At 33.5% G+C, this 23608-nt stretch overlaps 2 protein-coding genes across 2 annotated transcripts in view; one reads left to right on the plus strand and one right to left on the minus strand.

The window, feature by feature from the left end:
* The window catches only part of LOC106871412 (techylectin-5B), a 31411-nt gene extending 11893 nt beyond the window's left edge, over positions 1-19518 (plus strand). Inside the window, exon 2 of the mRNA XM_014917837.3 lies at positions 18727-19518. Within this exon, the coding sequence (XP_014773323.1) occupies positions 18727-19358 (632 nt within the window). The 3' untranslated portion in view covers positions 19359-19518. The remainder of the gene's footprint in view (positions 1-18726) is intronic.
* The window catches only part of LOC106871411 (protein disulfide-isomerase TMX3), a 115045-nt gene that overhangs the window by 35727 nt on the left and 55710 nt on the right, over positions 1-23608 (minus strand). The window lies entirely within an intron of this gene.

Below are 23608 nucleotides of genomic sequence, written 5' to 3' on the forward strand. Positions count from 1 at the left end.
ATATATATATATATATATATATATATATATATATATATATATATATATATATATATATATATATATATATATGTATATATATATATATATATGTATATATATATATATATATATATATATATATATATATATATATATATATATATATATATATATATATATATATATATATATATATATATATATATGTATATATATATATATATATATATATATATATATATATATATATATATATATATATATATATTATATATATATATATATATATATGTATATATATATATATATATGTATATATATATATATATGTATATATATATATATATATATGTATATATATATATATATATATATATATATATATATATATATATATATATATATACAAGTGTACCCAATGCAAGTAATAAGTACATAAAAAAAAGATACAGTGAGATCTCCAGCAACTTAATAGGAAATCAAAGCTTGACTGTTATATTAACCGTTGTAAGTGTGTATGTGTGAGAAAGAGAGAATGAAAGAGAGAAAATCTGCTTAGAATCAAACCACTAAAAATTACTTTGGTCTCAGAAAAACATCAAGAAAGCTACAAAAACTGAAGTAAATCAAACATATGCATGCACAGTTTTGTTTCACAGATAAAATACAAGAACATGCAAAGAACTTATGAAACATTTTGACTGTCTTAGAAAATTAGTAACACATATAACTTTACACTTGACTAATGAGTATGCTTTTATAGTGAAGCAGATTTTAATGGGGTGATGATGTATGTAATATTAGTTAAAGTCCAAGAGGTTTCTGTAGAGGAGCTAGGTAAAGGATTAAATTTTAGCTAAAATAAATTAGATAACCTTAAAATAATCATTAAAAAGATCAATTTAAAAATCATATCAAACACATATTAACATTCTCTTAAGCTTCCTTCAACCTAACATTATAACAGGTGCTATTATTTAATATATCAACTGAGGGCAATAGGATGGTGAAATGCCAGATCTAATGATTTGCGTTATTGAATTATGTTATGGGTTATGCTAAAAGTAATACTGGAGTTGACTTTGCCTTTCAATTTTCTAGAAGTCAATTAAATAAGCAACATACAAGCATTAGGGTTGATTTAATTGACTACAGGTCTATTCTACAAATTTGTGACTTTCTAACACTGTTGTAAGGATGTTCATGATAGCTGAGAGGGTAGAATGTTGAAAGCTCAATATTTTACATCCAAAACCTACTGGGACTGAGCTTTATTTGCAAATAGGGTTATATATAATGTACCAGTAAGATATTGGGTTCAATTATTTAACATCTTGAATAGTGTTTTGTCCTTGTTAAACTTAGACTTTGTTTTGGTGTACAATTAGAGAGCTGTAGTTCCTATAGAGAGCCTCTATGTGATCACTTGATCTGCTATATAATGCAACCAAATTCCTCCAAATCACACCTTACCATCTTAGGAAAAAGAAAGAGTATACACAATGACTAGAAAAAAGCTGGAATGCCTGTGATCATAGGTTTGCTGCATCAGGATTGACAAGAATCTAAAAACACTACAGCCTGTGCAAGCTGGGAAGAAAAAAAAGATCAAAACAATGATGATATTATATGCTTTGATACTAGTAGAATTTCAAACTTCTGAATTCCTTGAAAATTTAAAAACACCTCTTAAAGCACATTCTCATTTAAAAGTTATGTATTCTACAAGCTGTAACAATAGTTAAATGCAGCCCAGCTAAAAATATTCATTAAAGTAATATAATACAGAAATAAAGTGCTTCATAGAAACTTGTGTATTTGAAATGTTATAAATGCAGTGTTTCAAATGCATCATCTAATCTTATCTAAGAACATGTCATTTTTAATCTAGATTAAAACAAGTGACATGAAAATAGCCAATAGCTGGAGAAGACAAGAAATCAACAGGTCAAACTACTTTAGACATTAAAATGGAAAAGAAATGTAAGAGATTCATGTGTTGAGTAAAACAAAAGCTATTCTATAAAGCAAACTTAGATGGTGGTCAATACTTTGTGAATTCTAAATTGGATTCAAAAGTCTGGCTACTATCAAACTGAGTACAACCAACCGAATGCTGCAATAGACTTCTTAAACTTTTCAATACAAAGCCATCTGAGTCTGCTTCTAGTTCTCTGAGACAAACTTCCTGTTTTAACCCTTTAGCATTCAAATTACTCTGTCAACTATAATGCTTATTTATTCACATTGTTTTGAATTGATCAGGTATTATCCCACAACTCTGAGACTTCGCTGTGATTGTTTATCTTTAGAATGACACTGTAGGGTAGATGTGAGAGGCCAGATCAGGCTGATTTGAAGACAAAATAGGTAGAATATTTTGGCTGGATATGGCTGGTTTAAATGCTAAAGTGTTAAAGTAATCTAAGTTAAAACCTTCCAGCAAAATTTCATGTTAATTTAAGTTTGAAACACTAGATTAATAAATTCTTTTTACTAAATTCTTTGTTATTTTCAAAATTGATTGAAATAAAGACAGTGTATTTCAAAAGAAATACAGTAACAAAAGGATTATATAGCTATTTAGTCCAATTTGCCACATTTACATAAGCATGGAAACTCAATTTAAAGAAAAATTTTAAATTGAAAATTAGTCATACAATAACAGAATTAGCACAGGAAAAGTCAAAAACACTCACTCTAACACTTACTAAAAAATCTTACAAAAATGGAGTAAGTTTTACACAACATTTCATTGTGTAGTGTTGAAGAATAATAATAAAAACTAAAAAAATATAGTTTTAATATATTCATCTTGAGTTACCTCTAACACTAGAATTATAAGAAGTAAATGGAATGAAGCGAAGAAATTAAAAGAAAGAGATAGGAAAGTAATGTTTTCTTAATATCAAATAGTTTGACAGGTTTCATTACTAAAAAGAAGGTGAAAATGAGAAAAACAGACAAATGTTAAATGTTAATTATGTGTTCTTATACACATACAAGAAAAGCAAGTAGAATTTTATTGAAGATAATCATGAACATGCGACCTCAAAGAAGATATATTTGGCACTAACATTGAGTCTTGTGCATTGCAATTAGTTAATGTATGTTCTTTTTATGTATACATATATGTATGAATGTACACACACATATATACATACAGAGAGAAAGAGAGAACACAGATACTAAGAAATTCTGGGATGATGCCAGAGCAAGATTGCTTAAAAGGAATTTAGTTAATTTTACACTGAATAAGCAATGTAATTGAAGCAAAAGAAAAATAAGCAGAATTCAAATAAATTTTTTCCTTTAAAAAAATTCCCACTTCCCCATCACCTTATATAATATATACATATAAGATATTCAAATTATGTAAGTGTTGGATCTATTTCTACTTCTGCACATGCAGAGTTCAAATGGGAAAAAGTAGAAACAGGAAAAATGATTTTAAATAGTATTAACACATGACAAATAATAGATGATTCTGTTACTGTAGTGAGAGAGTTCAAGAGGGAATTGAATATAGATAAAATGATACATATGGGACTTGGTATGTGAATGGAAATTCATTAATTTTTTATTCTGGCACACAGGTAGATTGTATGTGTGTGTGTATGTGTGAGATCATTTAGCATCCGTTTTTCATGTTGCCATGGGTTAGACAGTTTGACTGGAACTAGTAAGCCGGAGAGCTGTACAAGGCTCCAGTCTGATTTGGCTTGGTTTTTATGGTTGGATGCCCTTCCTAACACCAACCACTCCAAGACAGTAGTGGGTGCCTTTTGCATGTCACTGGCACGGGTGCCTTCTACGTGTCACCAGCATGGGTACCTTTTATGTGTCATCAGCACACATGCCTTTTACATGTCACCGGCACTGTCCATAACTACAATTTCACTTGGATTGACAAGTCTTTTCAAGCACAGCAAATCGCCAAAGGTCTTATTTACTTGTCATCACCTCCGTAAGACCCAACATCCAAAGATCATGTTTCACTGCCTTGTTCCATATCTTCTTGGGTCTACATCTTCCACAGGCTCCCTCCACAGTTAGATATATATATATGTATGTACGTATATGTGCCTGTATATGTGTATGTGTATATATGTAAAGACAGGCACAAAAACCAAGTTGAAGATGGCAAGTTTGGCTTTTTACCTACTATTTAAGAAGAAAGCTGGATATAAGAGGCATCACATGTTGTGTGCAAGAGAAAAAACTGTACTGGTTTGATCATGTGATGCCTATGGATGAGGACAGCTGTATAAAGAAGTGCCAAGCTCTAATAGTGGGGGTACTGTGGAAGGAATAAAGTGGTGAGAAAGGATTTTCGGATGCTGGACCTGACTGAGGAAATGACAAGGGGCCAGGAGAGGCAATTTGCTGTACTTGATAAGATGTGTTAAGCTAAGTAAAATCACTGTCATCCATACATACAGGCTTGTCCTTTCAAGGGTCAGTGCCACTTAAAAAGCAACTGTGCTGGTGTTGCATTAATGCACCCGTGCTGGTGACATGTAGAAAGACCCAACGCACTCTGTTAAGTGGCTGGCATTAGGAAGGGCATCCAGCCATAGAAACCATGCAACAGACAGCTGGAGTCTGGATAGCTCCCTCCTAGCCAGCTCCTTGTAAAACTATCCAACCCATGTCAGCATGGAAAGCAGATGCTAAATGATGCTGACGATAACTACTCTTTTGATGATGGAATGCTTGGAACTGATTGGTCCTCTCAAGAAAGTCTACCTTGGGCATTTTGCAGGTTAGTGGAGCAAATTTCACATCTATGTTAAAATAGATTGGATGGCTTAAAAAATATCAACACTTGAAAAGTTTAACCCTTTAGCATTTAAGCTAGCTGTATCAGGCCAAAATATTCTACCTGTTTTATGTTCAAACCAGCCAGATCAGGCCACTCACAACTACCCTACAACGTCATTCTAAAAATAAACAATCACATCATTGAAATCTCAAAGCTACAAGATAATGCATGATTAATTCAAAACAATGGGATATGGCCAGTTTACATGCTAAAGCGTTAAACAAACTGCTTAAACAATAGTTGTAGCAGAACTAGAGCAGGTGATCTATGGAAAAGTATTAGAAACACCTTGTTACATCATCTCAATAAAGAGTGACACTCGAATATATTAACTTCTTTAACACACACTTATAAAGAAGTATTTTTGTATTTTAAAATTATGTCCAGTTGCATAAACATAATCAGTGCTTAAAATAGTAGGTAATGCAAGCGGGAACCTAAAACATAGTGTTGATATATGGCATCTAGTCACTACAAAAATTAAATAGATTAAATGTGTCAGCAAAAGTTAGAGTCAACAGCAGGGAATTTATTGTGAGGAAAATCCTATAAAGTTATGCAATCGAAATTTTGAATCAGTTAAATAACTCCAAGCAGTTACTAAATGAGTAGAATGTGAACTGAGAACACCATTAAAATAAAATGACCTACAGAAATAACTATGGCTAACATATAATACTTAGTGGAACCATATATTGCCTAAATTAGCTTTATGTTAAAAGTCTCTCTCTCTCTCTCTCTACACACACACACACATTTGTATGTTAAGGCATATAAACTAAGAAAGTAGATAATATATGTTGTAAATAAAACATTAATTTACTGAGAGCTGAAGCTTCACACAGTTGCTATTCCAAGTTTTCAACTTGATTATCTATCAAAGAAATAATGCAGAATTCAGTCTGGCACTATGAGACCTACTTTGACAGTTCTTAAAAAGTATGGGCATAAGCATGGCCATCAAGTGAAGAAGTCTTTCACACTCAAGTGATTCTGATTTCAATCTCAACATGCAGTATCTTGTGCAAGTTACTTCTATCATAGCCTTGGGTCAACCCAAACCTTGCAAATGAAATTAATAGACTCAAATTGTGCAGAAGCCTACTGAACGGGTTACATCTGGTTTTGTGTGGTAGACTTAATCCATTGCCTGGGTTTAACACTACACTCTCAGAGTGGTTGGCGTTAGGAAGAGCATCCAGCTGTAGAAACTCTGCCAAATCAGAATGGAGCTTGGTGTAGCCATCTGGTTCACCAGTCCTCAGTCAAATCGTCCAACCCATGCTAGCATGGAAAGCGGACGTTAAACGATGATGATGACATCAGCAGACTTCACACTATTTCAAGCATTCAACCAGGTCTCTAGACTGTGACATGATTCCTTCCTCCCTTTTCCTTAACCAATCTTTGAGGTTCTGCAAAATGGTGATGAGCACTGCCATTCCTCCACTGACTAAACCCCAATTTTTTTTTAGTAACATTAATGAATTAAATGAAAGTTATAACTAAATGTAACATTAACCACAGCTTGACTTAAAATATATCTTAGATAACATCATAGCACTCACCAACATGATAAACAAGAAACAGATTCTCGTAGAAGCTTAAATCCTCAGAGTTTACCATTTATTTTTTTGGTGGGGAGAAGATTAATGAGAAGTCATGCATATAAAATGAAGTAGTTCCAGTTACTTCACTTAAGGTTATTCAAGTTTTCTATTAGCAAGTGAATAAGTGCACAAATGTGTGTGTGTGTGTGTGTGTGTGTGTGTGTGTGTGTGTATGTGTGTGCATACATGCGTGTGTGTGTGTGTGTATGCTCATTTTTATAAGACATGCGTATATAAGTAAAAATTTAACTAAATTCCTTTATGATAAAATACTAATGTGCTGATCTATATTCAAAGTTCAGCAAAAAAAAAAACCATTAGAGTAAGTACCAGGCTTAGAGCAAGACTAATACCTCAGATTTCAGACAGCAAAATCTAAGAAAAATAGCAAAGGATATGCCTCTGGGCATTATTAGATTGTGCAAAACTGCAACTATTTCACTAAAATGTGGTTATTATCCTTGTGTAGTTGGGCATTGTCATAAAATCAACCATTTCCAGCATTTTTCTGACCATGAATAGCAATCTTCAGGTCACAATATCTCCGAGAATAATCGATGCAATAGGCTGAAATTTTGCAAATGTATCACTTTGATACTTGCCTAGATGCTGTTCTAGTGTGACTAGATACACTTCATTTGTTCATCTTCCAGAGACACTTGAATGCTACTAGCCAGGGGTAAAAAAAGCTTGAACTGCTGCATATGGCTATGAGCAACCCCACAATGAAATCTAGGCCGACTTCATCAATGTCTTTGCATTTAGTCTGTACCCCAATCTGTTGGCATTCCAACTTAGAGCATATTATCTTTGATAGTTTGGTAGAAAAAGTGACCTAAAATAAGGGTCTGTTTGCATCATCTGTCATTTTGAATTTATAATTAGGTCATGAATAGATAATGTGGAAATTTGAATATTATGTTTTTTGATAGAACTAACATTGTTCTTGATGTATGCCATATTTAGTTTGCCTGGGTTTTATTCCCACTGAGAGAGAGAGCATCTTCAATTTAGGAGTGTTTTCCTACATCTGAGGTGTTAGTGTTGCCTTACGAAAAAAAAAAAAATGCTGGTGTCAATTTGTTAAATTAAAATTCTTTAAGGTGGTGCCCCAGCATGGCCACAGACTATGACTGAAACAAGTAAAAGAATTAACGAACATCTTTATGTATATAAATCTGGTAATAATTAAAAAGTTAATCATTTATAATAACAATAATATAAATTATATTAAATTTACATCAGGCAAATTAACTTAGCTGTAAGATATCTATTTCAACAATCCTAATCAATCAACCTAACATGGGTGACTTAGGCCTGGTGGTTCAAACATATGACTAATGGCAATGTTTAGATTGGCATCCAGCTCAATTTTATTAAAAATAAATTTTATCAGTATTTTTTTTTCTAAAATATTATGCAAAATAATTATTGCTAGCATATGTTCAGAGCTAGAGCAAGACTAAAAGTTATGATTAACACCATTCCAATTATCCAAATCAGTGACATTAACCCTTTAGCATTCAGATTACTCTGTCAAATGCAATGCTTATTTATTCACATTGTTTTAAAATAATCACACATTATTTTGTAGCTTTGAGATTCCAATGATGTGATTGCTTATTGTAGGGTAGGTGTAAGAGGTCTGACCTGGCTGGTTTGAACATGGAACAGGGTGAAACTTTGGGCCTGATATGGCTGAATTAAATACTAAAGGATTAAGGAACCTCTTGTTATCTCATTAAATGAAAAAGAATCTTATGAATCCACATAGTAAAAGATGTGACTTATTTCCCCTTCACTTAGTCTATACATGCTGAACCAAACATAGCTTTTTCCCCACCACATTTATATACATGTTTTCCAAAATGGATTCCAGAGATTTTTTTCATTTTTTACTTGTTACAGTCACTAGAATGCAGCCATGCTGGGAAACCAACATAAAGAATTTTAGTTGAACAAATTGACCCCAGTATTTAATTTAAACCCAGTACTTATTCTATCATCTCTTTTGCAAAACCATCAAGTTACAGGGATGTAAACACACCAGCAACAAATGTCAAGTGGTGGACGGGGGGGGGGGGGGCAACCTCACACACACACATATATGATGGGCTTCTTTAAGGAAGCTATGGAAGTTAATTGTCCAAGGTGTCATGCAGTGGAACTGAACCTGGAACCATGTGGTTTGGAAGCAAATTTCTCACCACACAGCCACACTTGTGCCTATATGAGATATGAACAATATTAAAAGATTTTGTCACTAAAACAGTGCAAGCTTTCTATCAAGAACTTTATTCATTCATTTGAACAATATCTATTTCTGTTCTCACTCTTAGGTGTCTTATATAACAAAAATGTATATATACCATCTAGATGAGGTTTTTCCACATATTTCTGCACACAAACTTTGCTAACACCTCATATTTTTTCCTTTACTGTTGATAAAGTTGTTATAATTTATATTGATCCTTTACTCATTTACTTTGGCCTACATTATGAACTACATTATGAATAGGGCATTTAGGCATGATTGTTCTATACTGGCTCACGTGATCAAATTTATACTTCAATCCAGATCACAAAGCCAAACAAGTTTGATACCCCTGCTATATACACTATCAGCCTGATAAAAATAGCAGTCAACTCTCCCTTAAACCACACTCTACATACTTTCTCTTATAAGAGGAAGGACACATGGAAAAATGTAATCTTGCGTTAGTCTTGAAAAAGATGAGTTGGTCTTGATCATAGACTTGCTTGATCAGGGCTGAGCTGGAGTTAACAACAACAACATTCTGGTTGTCTAAACCATGCCTATATAGAAAATCAGATATAAAATAATTTAACATAAGGGCACTGATATCATTACAAGAAATGGCCCTGATAAGTTTGCTCTTCTAATTAGTTATACGATTTAAGGTAGTGATGTACTAAATAATATATACAAATAAATTCTCAGTTACTTGAAAATTCCCTCTTAGTTGGAAAAAGAAAATAAAAAGCTAATGGTAAATTTGTGTGACTTTCTTTTTAAAGAATAGGGGAGATAATTTCAAGTAATTAAGAATTTTAAAGTAGGCTTCAGTAGACTATATCGTGTCGATGAAGACTAATAAGACCAAAACATAACTGTAGTTGTCCTTTCATCTGCTGCTAAAGATCAAATTTTCTAAATATGTAAGTAAATTCTATGAAATTAACTTTCAATATTTGGAAATTATATCCCATTTTCTTAACAATTAGTGCTACATTTTAATTTTCTTTCTCCAAGAGGAAAATTTCAGCTAATGGAGAATAATTTGCATAAAACATTTAGCACATCATCATCATCATCCAGTGTTTTAAATCCAGGTTTTGTCCCCGTTAACTGGGGTGGCCAGGTCTACCTCAATGCCATTGCAACTGAGGCAAGCAGGTGCAGCCCACCCCAACCTTTGGGCTGACTGGTGCCCATTCTCCCTTGCTATCATGAGGCTTTTTTGGAGCTGGATGTTCTACAGAGAGTATGCCCTTACTTATTCCCACATCACCTTCTAAATTATTTATCAAAATTCATGATATTGGCCCACTTAGTTTTTTCCATTAGCTCATTCATTTTTTTAAATTTTGCAAATGACTCTGTCTACCTCATTTCACTCTTAAGGTATTCTGTGATATAGTCTGAGGTTATATAGTAGAAGGCACTTACTCAAGGTGCCATGCTGTAGACTGCAACCTGAAACTGCATGGTTGCAAAGTCAACTTCATAGCCAGAAAGTCATATAGGAAAAGAGTTGGACATTTTTGGCTAGGATCATCATCATCATGATACTAACCAAAAGACTCTTTTCTTATATGGCTGTTTGGCTACGAAATTGACTTTGTAACCATGCAGTTTCAGGTTCCAGTCTACAGCATGGCACCGTGAGTAAGTGCCTTCTACTATATAACCTCGGGCTATATCACAGAATACCTTAAGAGTGAAATGGGGTAGACAGAAATTGTAAGAACACTCGGTGTGTGTGTGTGTGTGTGTGTTTACATGCTTGTGTACATGAGAGTGTCTGTATAAGAGTATAAGGGTTTTCACTAGTCTTCGCATTGGCATCATCTGAGCAATGGCCTGTTTGTTTACAATGCATCCCACAGTTCATTGGTTACATGTTAAAACCAGTGTAATAAAAATACATTACTTGAAAAACAACAAATAGTTGACTATAGGAACAGCATTTAGCCACAGAATACTGTCTCACTAACTCTCGTCCAACACTTGGAAAAGGCAGACATAAACACATTGATGATGACAATGAAAATGACATCAATGATGATGGAAAACTTATATCAACTGATCAAAGCAGACTTTAGAGTAGCAGATAATACTTTAGCAAGATTGAAATGTGTAGATGTCCCCTTGACAATAAAAATAAGATTTTTTCCTTAAGTACTTAAATAGATTTTTTGAAATTAATTTTTTAATTTCTTAAAATTAGCTCTCCTATTCTTTGAACGTTGCAATCAATTAACCTTAAGGTTTTCGTTTTCTCCGGCTTCGTGGTTACTCTATAAAAGAACTGTACCCAGATGCCCAGACTTTATAACAATGGTATTTTATACAAAAACTAAGATTACTGACCAGATAATGTCACTGCAACCTTTAGCAGTGTCTGAATGTGCAAGTGTGCTTATGAAACACATAGAATCATAGAACATATCTCAATAGAATAATTATTACAATCTAATTTTAACAGGTGAATATCTTTTAACTACAATATGTTACTGATATTTTGCCATGGTTTAGCAAGAAAGTGAAGATTTTTACAGAGAAGATTTTTACAGAGATATGTTAAAATTCCATAAGAAGAAGAAAAATTCATGCAAACAATATGATAAACATAACTATGGTTTTTGGCAGCATAAGTAAACTAGTTGATAACAAATAAAAAGAAATGCATTATATCGTATTAGAATCATGTTTAATTTACTTTAACATGCAAACCATCTTTTCTTTTCTTTTTTTTTTTTTGTTAATATCACAAAAAGATGTATATGCACATGTACATTACATACAAAACAAAGAATTACTGCTGAATACAAAAAAAAATAATAAAATACTAAAGGAGTTCCTTCTTGTCAAAAGCAAAAAGAATAAAAATAAAGAACTGACAAAAGATAAACTAGGAAAAAACAAAAAAAAAACAGAATTCCAGCACACAGCACTCAACAAAAATGTAATATTGTAAACTTCCCATTTCTATAATGCTGACAAAGTTAAATTGCTATAACGTATTTTTTATGTGATTTTTCTTGAAGTTATTGTTGATACTCAAAGTTCTTTTATTCCTATTGTTTTTGTGTTATGTAGTTAGTTAATCGCAGATGGCTTCCCGCAATAGAATTTTATTTTGTTCTTCCATCTTCTTCACTCATCAACACACACACACACACACACACACATGCAGAGAGAAAGACAGACAGACAGGAAGTAGGAGAAAGAGCAAGAGAATATATCATGCTTTCTTCTCCCTTAAAACTAAAAGCTGAATAAACCAATGAACAGGGTCAAATGAAACTGCAATTCTGCAGATATATCCAATGTGTTACAGTGTAATGATGTAAAATTTTGCTGTATTGTAGTTAGTTGGTGCTTAACATATTTTTAAAAATCAGATATTCAATTTTGTTTCATAGTCAAATATCTAATCTTTTAGCTTAAATCTTACAGCATAGTTTTAAGCTATTCTTAGAAATTAGAATAAATTTCCTCTTTTATTTACCAAGAATGTGTGTGTGTGTGTGTGTGTGTGTGTGTGTGTGTGTGCGCGTTTGTGTGTGCACATGTATGTGCGTTTATTTATGGTTATTATTTTACAAATAACTGGATATTTGCTGAAGGACCCAATACTAAAAGTTTTAAAACTAGTCAAATTATAAAATTCATTTTGACAGCTTACCCAAACATTACTGTACATATATAAATACACACACACATATAAATACATACATAAACATACACACATGTATGTATGCATAACCCTTGGGGTTGTACATAGTTTCTGAGCAAATTAACACTGGCAGAGGATGTTCTGAAAGTATTCTTGCTAGAATAAGAATAGGATAGAGGAAGTTTAGAGAAGTATTACTTCTGTTGACACAAAAAGTCTCTCTCTCAGAGTGAAAAGCAGATTGTATGATGCTTCTGTACAAATGCCTATGCTTCATGGTAGTAAGACATGGATCCTGAATACAGAAACATGTGTAGACTGGAGAGGAATGAATTTAGTATGCTCCAATGGATGTGCAAAATCAGTGTGCAAGTGCAATAGAAGGTAAATATGCTTAGAGAAAAGATGGGCATAAGAAAAATCAGTTAGCATGCAATGAAGATGAATACATTGGTTTGAACATGTAATGCACATGAATGAAGACAGCTGCATAAAGAAGTGTTGATCATTTAAATTGGATAGCACCTGTGGAAGAGGGAGACCTCTTGTAAAACAGCAGTATGTGTATTGAGTGGAATTTGCTGCTGTTTCCAGAAGGTCAAGCAATTACTGGTCTGTGCTGTTGCTCATGTAGTTCGGCAATGGTGAAAGATATTCCAATCATGACCACCCCATGCTTTTCATATGAGCAAAGAACATAATTAAAACATGACTGTTCAAAGATGTTAGGCTGTAGTTTGAGAGAGAAAGATGGCTATTGTTTCTAGCAGGTGTACCTACCATGTAAACATACTTGCGACAGAAGGCTATGATTTGACTGAAATCTGGCCACCCCACAAGTCAACAGTAAGGGAGTAGACTTTTGATGAAGGTAGTCAGTCTATCCATGGCCATCCTACATGTGCAGTAACCCTATATATATATATATATATATATATATATATATCAGATGTGTATATGCAATTTTGTCAGTTGGTGTCACTTTACTGGGAACACAGGCAACGAAAACTAGGCCTCGTCCAGAAAGCTGAAAACAAAGATATTACACATTTTTCACTTCTGCTTAAGCACAGTTTTCTTAGTTTCTAGAAACATCTGCTAACCCATATATGCATGTGCAGGATACATGCATGCAAATGTATGATACATACACAGACAGAGAAATACACAACATGTGTTTATGAGAAAATGTCAATAAAGAAAACAGTAGAAAATACACATTGATTTACTTCTGCACATGCATTGTCTATGTGGTTTCAACCAGCCTCTGCATATATATATACACACACACACACATATATATATACGAGGGAACGTCAAAATTTATCCACACTTTCACCATAACATATTCTTATTATTGTCACACTACCTCCTGTGCATGCATGCTTATAGTTGGTACTGTTGCGATCATATGATCAAAGTTTGAGCCTGATCCCACCATTTTTCTTTCTGGCTTTACAGTGTAAGCATGGTCACTCCACTAGCAATGTGCACCAAAGAAGAACAAAGAGCAGTGACCCAATTTCTCTGGAAAAGGGTTGTACGATCAACAGTGCAAGATACAGTGCTTTGCCGGCCAACAAACTGAAGCCAGCAATTCACACCAAATGCCAAAACCTATTGTCAAGGGAAGTTTTGTTGTTGCATGATAATGCACACCCACATACGGCCGCCCAGACTGTTGAAACCATTAATCAATTAGGTTCAGAGGTGCTGGAACACTCAGCCTACAACCCAGATCTTGCCCCTTCCAACTGTCATGTCTTTGAACCACTCAAAGATGATTTACGAGGTCGTAGACAATCACAGATTGCGCAGGCAGCTTTAATGATCTACACATTCAACACCACAAACCAGCTACTAAGATGGTTTACGAGTGGAGCATAAATGGTTGCACAACCAACCGAAAACCTTCTTCTTAGAGGGAATATGCAAGCTTGTGGACTGCTGGACCAAGTGCATTGAAAAGGAAGGAGGATATATAGAAAAATGACATATTTGTACATCCCTTGCTTTTGAAAAAACAAGAGTGCATACAATTTATGACTTTCCCTTGTATATATATATACATATATATATATATATATATATATATATATATATATATATATATATATATATATATATATATATATATACAAAATGGCTGATAGTTAGCAAGGTGAGACACACATAAGAAAGAAGGAAACAAAGGACCACTGATGAGGTCACAGAAGTGTGATGAAAGAACTCTGGCCGAAATAAGATTAAGATTAATGTAATATAAAGCTGAAGCAAATTAACACCAAATATACAGTGCGTGTGTTTTTATTGGCTAAACTGGCAATATGACCATTCCCAAGTACAACAACATATATATATATATATATATACACATACACATATATATATATGTGTATATATATATATATATATATATATATATATATATATATATATATATACATATACACACACACACATATCAGGTCACTTTTAGTGCTACTGGTAACATGTAATCTAGTGCAAACCGGTCACATGGTAAGGGCGTTATTGACTAAATCAGCAACCCTACTACGCCTTCTTGGTAATGTGGGCAGTTTTTGTTGGACACCCTACAGGACAAAAAACAAAAACGGTCAAAAGAAGGATGAATACAGTGGAGTCAATGCTCAATCAACAGCTGGGAGTGAGAGAAACCGGTCTTTCTTTAGACATCTCTCTAGGAGAAATGAAACTGACATACCACCTGCAAATTTGTTTGTATCCAAGACTAGTTCTTCATTTCTGACAAATACACATGTTGTTTAGACAGTAAGACTGACCCAACACAAAGGGTTTCTTCACTTTAAAAAGATTCATGTACAAACAATGCTTGATTTTTAGCATCTCTATTATGTGTTACATACTATGGCTGGCTATAGCCAAAAAAGGCGAAACAATCATTGAAAAATTCCATGATGGAATGGAGGCTTGTTTCAATATTAAGTTACAGCCATCATGTGTGTGTGTGCGCACGTGCACGCGTGTGTGTGTAGGAGACTGAAACTCCTGGCTGCTTGCTGTGTCAGAGAAGACATGTCAAGCTAAATAAGAGCATGATTGTCCTTGAATACAAGCCTGACCCCGGCATCCCTCTCCTAATGAGCATTCCTAATGCTGCAGGCTCATGAGTACTAGGGCCACATAAAAAGCACCCTACCAGTGCTGCGTGAAAGCACCCTATACACTCTGTAAAGTGGTTAGCATTAGGAAGGATACCCAGCCATAGAAACTATGCCAAAACAGACATGAAGCCTGGACAGCTCTTCAGCTGGCCAGCTCCTGTCAAACCATCCAACCCATGCCAGCATAAGCATAAAACGTGGTTATGTGATGATGAATGGGGTTGGCCACACTTGCTCATGTAATTGATGGTTTGTTGGCTTTTATGAAACACATGTACATTATATAAAACATTAATGCCAATAACATTTTCTGTGTTCTTTTTTATATATGGTGCATAACCCTCAAACACAATCTTATCTGGAATTCTGAGGACAGTCCAACCATGATGGAAATAGCTGAGTGTGAAGTCAATCTACCATATATATATATATATATGTATGTATGCATATATGTACACACACACACACGTGTGCACGTACACACACACACACATGAATATGTGTGTGGGTGTGTGTATGTATTGTTTGTGTACACAAATGTATGTATGTATATATACATATACATTCTATATATATATGTGTGTGTGTGTGTATATATATATATACACACCATTTTATATACATAGGATTTTAAATGCAAACAACTTATCAGGGAGATCATTTTTTACTTAATTTCGTTCATTAATCTTATCAGAAGATACAAGTTTATTTCTACTATCAGATTTTACTTTAACTTGGAAAGGGTTAAAATCCAATATTAGAAACCATAAAAACTCTAAAGATAAGTTCATATTTTCTGATAAAACTAATAACTCATATGAAATAAATAGTGATCTGCAGGATAAGTTTCTTGCATCTAAATCCTGTGTATATTTATCTCTCACTGGGGGAGAGAGTACTTTTTTTGTTGATCCCACCAATAACAGAAAAGTACACTATATATATATATATAGTGTGTGTGTGTGTGTGTGTGTGTATATTATGCAGTTGAGAAGAGCTGTGTAAAGAAGTGCAAATTTCCAACTGTTGAGGGAACCTGTGGAAGAGGTAGACAAAGGAAGACATGGGATGAGGTGATGAAGCATGATCTTCGAATGTGGGGTCTCATGGAGGCGATGACAAGTGATCAAGACCTTTGGTGATGGCTGTGCTTGAGAAGACTTGTCAAGCCAAGTGAAATTGTAACTGTGGCTAGTAACGGTGACATACGACGGGCTTCTTCCAGTTTCCGTCTATGAAATCCACTCACAAGGCTTTGGTTAGCCCGAGGCTATAGTAGAAGACACTTGCCCAATAAAAGAGCAATAAAGACAAGGATGAGAGAGTGCAATGTATAGTGAAAAGAAGAGAGAACCACTACCAACCTCAGTCATATTAGTAGCACTGTAAAACTGCAACTGAGTAGAGGGGAATGAATAAGTGGCATAGATGCCAGAAGTAAGAACAAGAAAAATTATGGACATAGACAAAAGGGGACTGGGTGACAGTGGTATGGGCAATAGACACCTGAATGATAGAGATATGTGGTGCAACAGATAAGAGATTGAGGAGCAAGTGATATTGGCATCAAAGGGGTTAGGGTTATCAAAGAAGTCAATGATATAGACTAGATGGTGAGCAGATATGCATGCATACTTACATGCTCACATGTACATAGCTTAACAACACCTGCTTGTGTGTGTGTGTGTGTATGTGTGTGTGTGTGTGTGTGTGTGTGTGTGTGTGTGTGTGTGTGTGTGTGTGTGTGTGGATAGGCAGACAGATAGATAATGAATGTATAATTTAACTTCTAGTTTGCCGCACCTGGGCAAGGAATTGGGTCTTCTTCCACGTAGCATACTGCCAATCAACGCATGTGCATTAATGTACATATGTGTAAGTGTATATATGAGTATATGTATTTATGAGAGAGAGAGAGAGAGAGGAAGTGTGTGTGTGTGTGTGTGTGTGCATGTGTGTGTGTGTGTGTTAAGCATTTTGTTTATATCTTCATTAGGAACAAAGGAGGCTTTCTATGTATTTTGATCTTCTACTTTTCTGGAGCACAACATGGTGGTCTCTTCACTTCCTAAAAGTCTAGAACATCATTCACAGTATCATGAAGGATGTATTTTGATGTGTGTGTGTGTACTCACGCATTAAAGCACACACCAGTGAACATTATAGCCTTATATTGTTCTTACTATAAGAAGCATCAATGAAACAGAAACAGTTACGACTAATCTCAGAGGCTTCAGGCTATTCAATAGAATGAACATATCAAATACTGCCCCTACAGAATATGGCTAAATACTTCATTAATTACACTGAAAAAATATTTAGCTAATTAATTACATTTGTCTGAATTGAGTGAAGAAACTGTTTTCTTTCACAAATCTTATCCTGTACTGTAATAATATATTTTCATACTATATTACACTTTAGCTGTGAAATTTCATGAATGAGGAAACCATAAGCTAGAGGCATTTTTTTCAACAGAATTCAGTATATATTCCTTACAATATGCTTTCATTAGCAATACATATTATCTACAGTGTTCCGTTTTACCAATATGAAGTCATATACTATTACATATGTTGAGTATACTTTCATATACTTTCATATTCATCATCATCATCATCATCATGCATTAATAAATAGGGAAATATCAACTTATTATTTAACCCTTTAGCATTTAATCCAACCCTATTTGACCAATATTCTACATGTTTTATGTTAAAACTGACCAGATCCAACCTCTTACACCTACCCTACAATGTCATTCTAAAAATATACAAACACACCATTAAAATCTTGAAGCCACAAAATGATGTGTGATTAATTCAAAACAATGTAAATAAATAATCATTAGATTAAACAAAGAAATCTGAATGCTAAAGAGTTAAACAAAATGTGCACAATGCTGATATTTGGGCTTTAGTATTATTTCTGTTCAAAAAAACTGAAAGCAAAGTTCTACTAACAAGAATTCAGACGTCACAGTAAAAGTGCATCTCACATAATAGCAGACAGCTGACTGTTTTTTTTCTGCTGATTTCTGCTAACTACAGTATAATACATATTATTTACTTTGTGCAAGAGACAAAATTCAGGCATTTCCTTTTTCACAATGTAAAGTGATATAAAATCACAAGCAACAAATCATCTCAACTGCTCTCTAACTGTTTTTTACTTGTTTTTGTACTTTTTTTGTTTTTATGCAAATGAATAACTCAACTTTGTTGTACTTTATATTTCAGATTGCCAAGATGTATATGAGCGAGGTCATACAGACAGCAGTGTTTACTACATAAAGCCTACTTACTCTTCTTGTCCTATTCCTGTATGGTGTGACATGGACACCCCACCAGGAGGATGGTTAGTCATTCAGAGACGACTGGATGGTAAATTGTCATTTAACCAAGACTGGAAAACTTACAAAGATGGATTTGGTGATGTAATCCGAGAACTCTGGCTTGGTAATGACAATATTTTTTTGCTGACAAATCAAGCACATTACCAACTGCGTATTGATTTGTGGGACTTTCAAGGAAACCGTGTTTATGCAATATATGAAACCTTCAAGATAGATGGTGAACGAGACAGTTATAAATTAAACATAGGCAAATACAAAGGCAGTGCAAAAGATAGCTTCGGTAAACACAATGGACTTTTGTTTAGTACATCAGATAAAGACAATGATAAATGGAGCCAATATCACTGTGCTAAAGAATGGGAGGCTGGCTGGTGGTTTACTAACTGTTGGTTTGCTATTCTCAATGGACCCTATTATGAGAAGGCTAATGTAAGCTATCGGGGTATATCGTGGAATGAATGGAAGCATGAGCAACTGAAGAAAACGGAAATGAAAATACAACCGTTTAAATCATAACTTAAATTAGACTGTTTAATACAAAAATATAAAATAAAATTATATAATACTTTGTTGACCAGTTTGAGAGTTGTATTTATTGTAAAACTTGAATAAATATGAGACTTGTAAATATTTATATTTTTATCTGTTGAAAATAAAGTACAGCAAATATATGAAATAATGTGTAAGTTTGTCAATTACTACAATTATTGCAGGTAGTGAAATAGGTAATTAAAAATATATATCTCTGATGACTATCAATTTTTTTAATTGGACTAATTTGGAGGAAGGCCCACAAATTTTGCAGGCTGCCCAAAACTGAATACCAAAAGTCTTCAGCAAAAATTATTAGTTGATCTACATGAAATTTTAATCCCTCTATAAATGCTTCCATACATAATTCAAATAAATCAGTTTACAAATGAAATTGTACAGAACACAGGCAAATAATTGGTTATCAACTTAAAATATCTAATGTCTTATATATCCATGATTAATGTTGATGTATTGTATTCTAATATTGTCAGTAGTTCTCTAGCATTAGATTATGATGTATTGTGATACAGCAACCAACATATATAGTGCTTGCAGCAGGAAGCTTTAAATAAGGAATAATAATGCCTTTTGTCTATTTTTTAAATGATTGTTGTCTGTAAGACTAGTTACAACACCTCAGAATTAGAAATAAGAATTTTGCAAATGTTTAACTGCTTGATGCATTTCTTTTTCCCAAACATCTATATTTCACTGCAGGAAAGAATTCTAGATAAGCCATAACACAATCTGACAATAACGAACAGTGCAACACTCATGCAGTGTTTGCACAGCACTTGCAGTTACAATCCAAAAATAGATGAAAACAGAATAATAAAGTTAAGCATGATGAGCATAAGAATTATTCCTTTAAGTTAATATATATTTTTATACATTTGTTGCCATCTAACACCACTCAACTTAAGCCAAGCATACCTAAGGTGTGTAAGTAATCAGATAAACGATTAGCATGATTCACAGGTCCAGCACTTTAGGCATACAAAGCTTCTGTCTGGTGGAGAGAACTACAGGAAGCACTCCAACATGGATGCAATAGATTATTGTTCACCTACACTGAAGAAGGCTGGGCACGCTGTTATTGCACCACTGTCCAGCCTGTCCTTGCATTACAGAAGATTTAGATAGTTGTTATAGTAAAGTGAAGTGGATTTGGTCAAAGTAAAACAGTTATTTTCCTATACAATATTACATGCAGGTATGAAATGTACAATCAATATTATCAATACCATAGATGCACAGTGGCTACAACCCTGTAAATAAAATTCCAGCTCATCATTGATTTATTACCCATTATAAATATTCCAATGCATCTCAAATTTATCTCAGAACTACCTAGATATAAATTAAACATGAAACAGAAATATTTTGATTATAGGTAACTGAAATTATTCTACAATAACTTTAAACTTAATTTTAAGCATATGGGTTGTAATAAGAGAAAATATTACTATGTGACTAAGAAGTTCACTCCAAGACCATGTGGTTAGGAGCATGGTCTTAATGTATGGACACTCAGTTGACATTCTCCACTATAGCCTTGTGAGTGGAACTGGTAGTCAGAAACTAAAAGCCTGTTTCATACATACATATATATATATATATATATATCAACATTGTTTAACATCTGCTTTCATGCTGGCATGGGTTGGATGGTTTGACATGGAGCTGGCTAACAAGGAGCTGTTCAGATTCCAACTGTCTGTTGTGGCATGGTTTCTAAGGCTGGATGCCCTTCCTGATACCAACCACTTAACAGAGTGTGCTGGGTGCTTTTTACATGCCACTGGCATGGGTGCATTAATGCAGCACTAGCACGGGTGCTTTTTAAGTGGCACCAGCACCTGAAAAGACAAGCCTGTATGTGTGGAAGACAGCAATTTTACTTAGCTTGACATATCTTATCAAGTACAGCAAATCACATCTCCTAGTCCCATATATATATATATATATATATACACACACACACACACACACACACACACACACACACACACACACACACACATAATGTATGTATCTAAGCATGTATGGTAAACGTGCATGCTGATTGCAAGCAAATACCTAACCCTTCACAGAAACAATATCATTCATTTGCAGTTTACTGCAAAAGCAAGTCTGGGATTCTTGATAGGTCTTGACATGTAAGTGCTAATTGTTAACAAGTGCATTAGACAAAATATAAGATGATATATAAAATACTATCTCGATAAAATTATTTAAAAAAATTGTTTGTTAAATAAACGAAATGACATTGTTTAAAGTTGGCCAGTTGTAACTGGATACAAAATTGAATGCAAAAAAAAAATGGTGAAAATTTTACAATATAAGTAACCAACTAAAGAAAGGAATGACTTTCATACCCAATTATATACACATTGGTAAATTAGGAAGAATAACAAAACAGAATATTGGAAAAGAAGCAGTATGTAAAATGTTACAAAACTTAAATGGGAAACAAAAGAGTGAAAAGTAGGATGGAATAATGTAGAAGGTAGCAAGAGAAAGAAAGAAATAAAAAAGAGAGAGAAGGAAGAAGAAATAACTATTTTATGCACATGGTTCCAGAAAAGAAATACTCTGATATGCAGTTCCTTCTTATAAGTTCAAAATAAGCAGAGGAGTGGGCCAAATACTGACTAGCTGAAAAATGTGCAAATGCAGCTAATTTTTTAAAATTAATAATGTTACTGCATTCATCATAAACTGTACTAAATATGCATAACTATTAAAAGGAAATACTAATTTTTTATAAGTGTAAACACCTAATGCAGTTCCATACACACAGGATACAAAACTGTTTGGTATAGATTTAATTACAACTATTTGCTAAAGTAATGAAACAAAAATATAGGCCAACTAGAATGTCAGCGGAGGGGTACCATTTATTTATATTTATGCATTCTACAGTACAATATATTTAGACAAATTTAGAGTTGTGGAGCACCAGAGTGATTCTTTTAGTTTTACCATCTTGAACCAACGGAGAGCAAATGAATAAAAATTAGCACCAATTTTCCTCAGAAAAAATATCCCAAACCAAATTTGTTTCATGTAAGACATTTAAAAGCAAGACTATAGGTAAGTATACTGAATAAAATAGAGAAACCAATCATTACAGCCAGGTAAAAAAATGTACATAACTTAAACATTTGATTGTTTGATAATTTTTTTTATAAAAATGTATATTCTTATTAGCACATTCAAAAACTATACTTAGCTAGTTGTACTAGGAAGATTTTTTTTTAGTACTTTTTGACCCCTCTATATTTGTACTTGTATAAGTATTTGTAGCAGCATTCACCTGGGATGGGTTGAGCCAGTTCCAACCATAGAATACACAACAATGTGAACAGAAGCAGACCACACTCAATAATCACAGACATTCATATATCAATATGAAAGAGGTTTTATGATTCCATGTCCTACCACACCATGAAACTGTCAAGTTGAAAGCTGACCCATTTTTCACGTAGGTGGTCAAAGGCAACAATGATTGAACTTATGACATAAACAACTTAGCAAGCACACTTTTATAAATGACAAAAATTATTATTATTAATACTCTTGCTTTTTTCTTTTTCTACATTATCAACATAACTCAATACAATAATCTTTCTTCTTCACACACAATTTTCAAGTGAACGAAACAAAAGAACAAAAGACATGGTATTGTGTTGTTTCCTGAAACCAGATACTTCACCCTAGGTAGTTTAAGTGATATATTCAATCCACACTTAAGTATTGAGAAGTGCATCCAACAATAAAGAAACTATTTGTGCAATCCATGCAAACACCCAAATGTAATAAAATTAATATTTTAGGAAAGCATACAAAAAATTGCTCTTTTATTCAAAAAGAAAAAAAATGTTACACTTCATAACTTAACAGCAGTTTGATATAATTTATCTACTCCCAGCATAATCAAATAATGCAGATCATGGCCTTATCTAAAGAAGTTTGAAATGTCACAGAATTTTAACTCTTTCAGGTAACTAAAATACTCAGAACACTGATTAGATAATCCACAGATCACTAAACTTCTCCATCTCATTTGTCTTCATATATATTAAGTTTTTTTTTTAATCAATAAATCTGAGTGACAAAAGAATTATCTATAGCTAATAGAGAAGGGACATCTACACAGTATAACAATATTTTAAAATCAGGAGATTATCAGCATCTGAAATCTACTAGACAAAGCATGTGATTCTTGA

This window comes from Octopus bimaculoides, chromosome 1, assembly GCF_046866305.1.
Source record: "Octopus bimaculoides isolate indiv1 chromosome 1, ASM4686630v1, whole genome shotgun sequence".
In the NCBI taxonomy this organism is placed as follows: domain Eukaryota; kingdom Metazoa; phylum Mollusca; class Cephalopoda; order Octopoda; family Octopodidae; genus Octopus; species Octopus bimaculoides.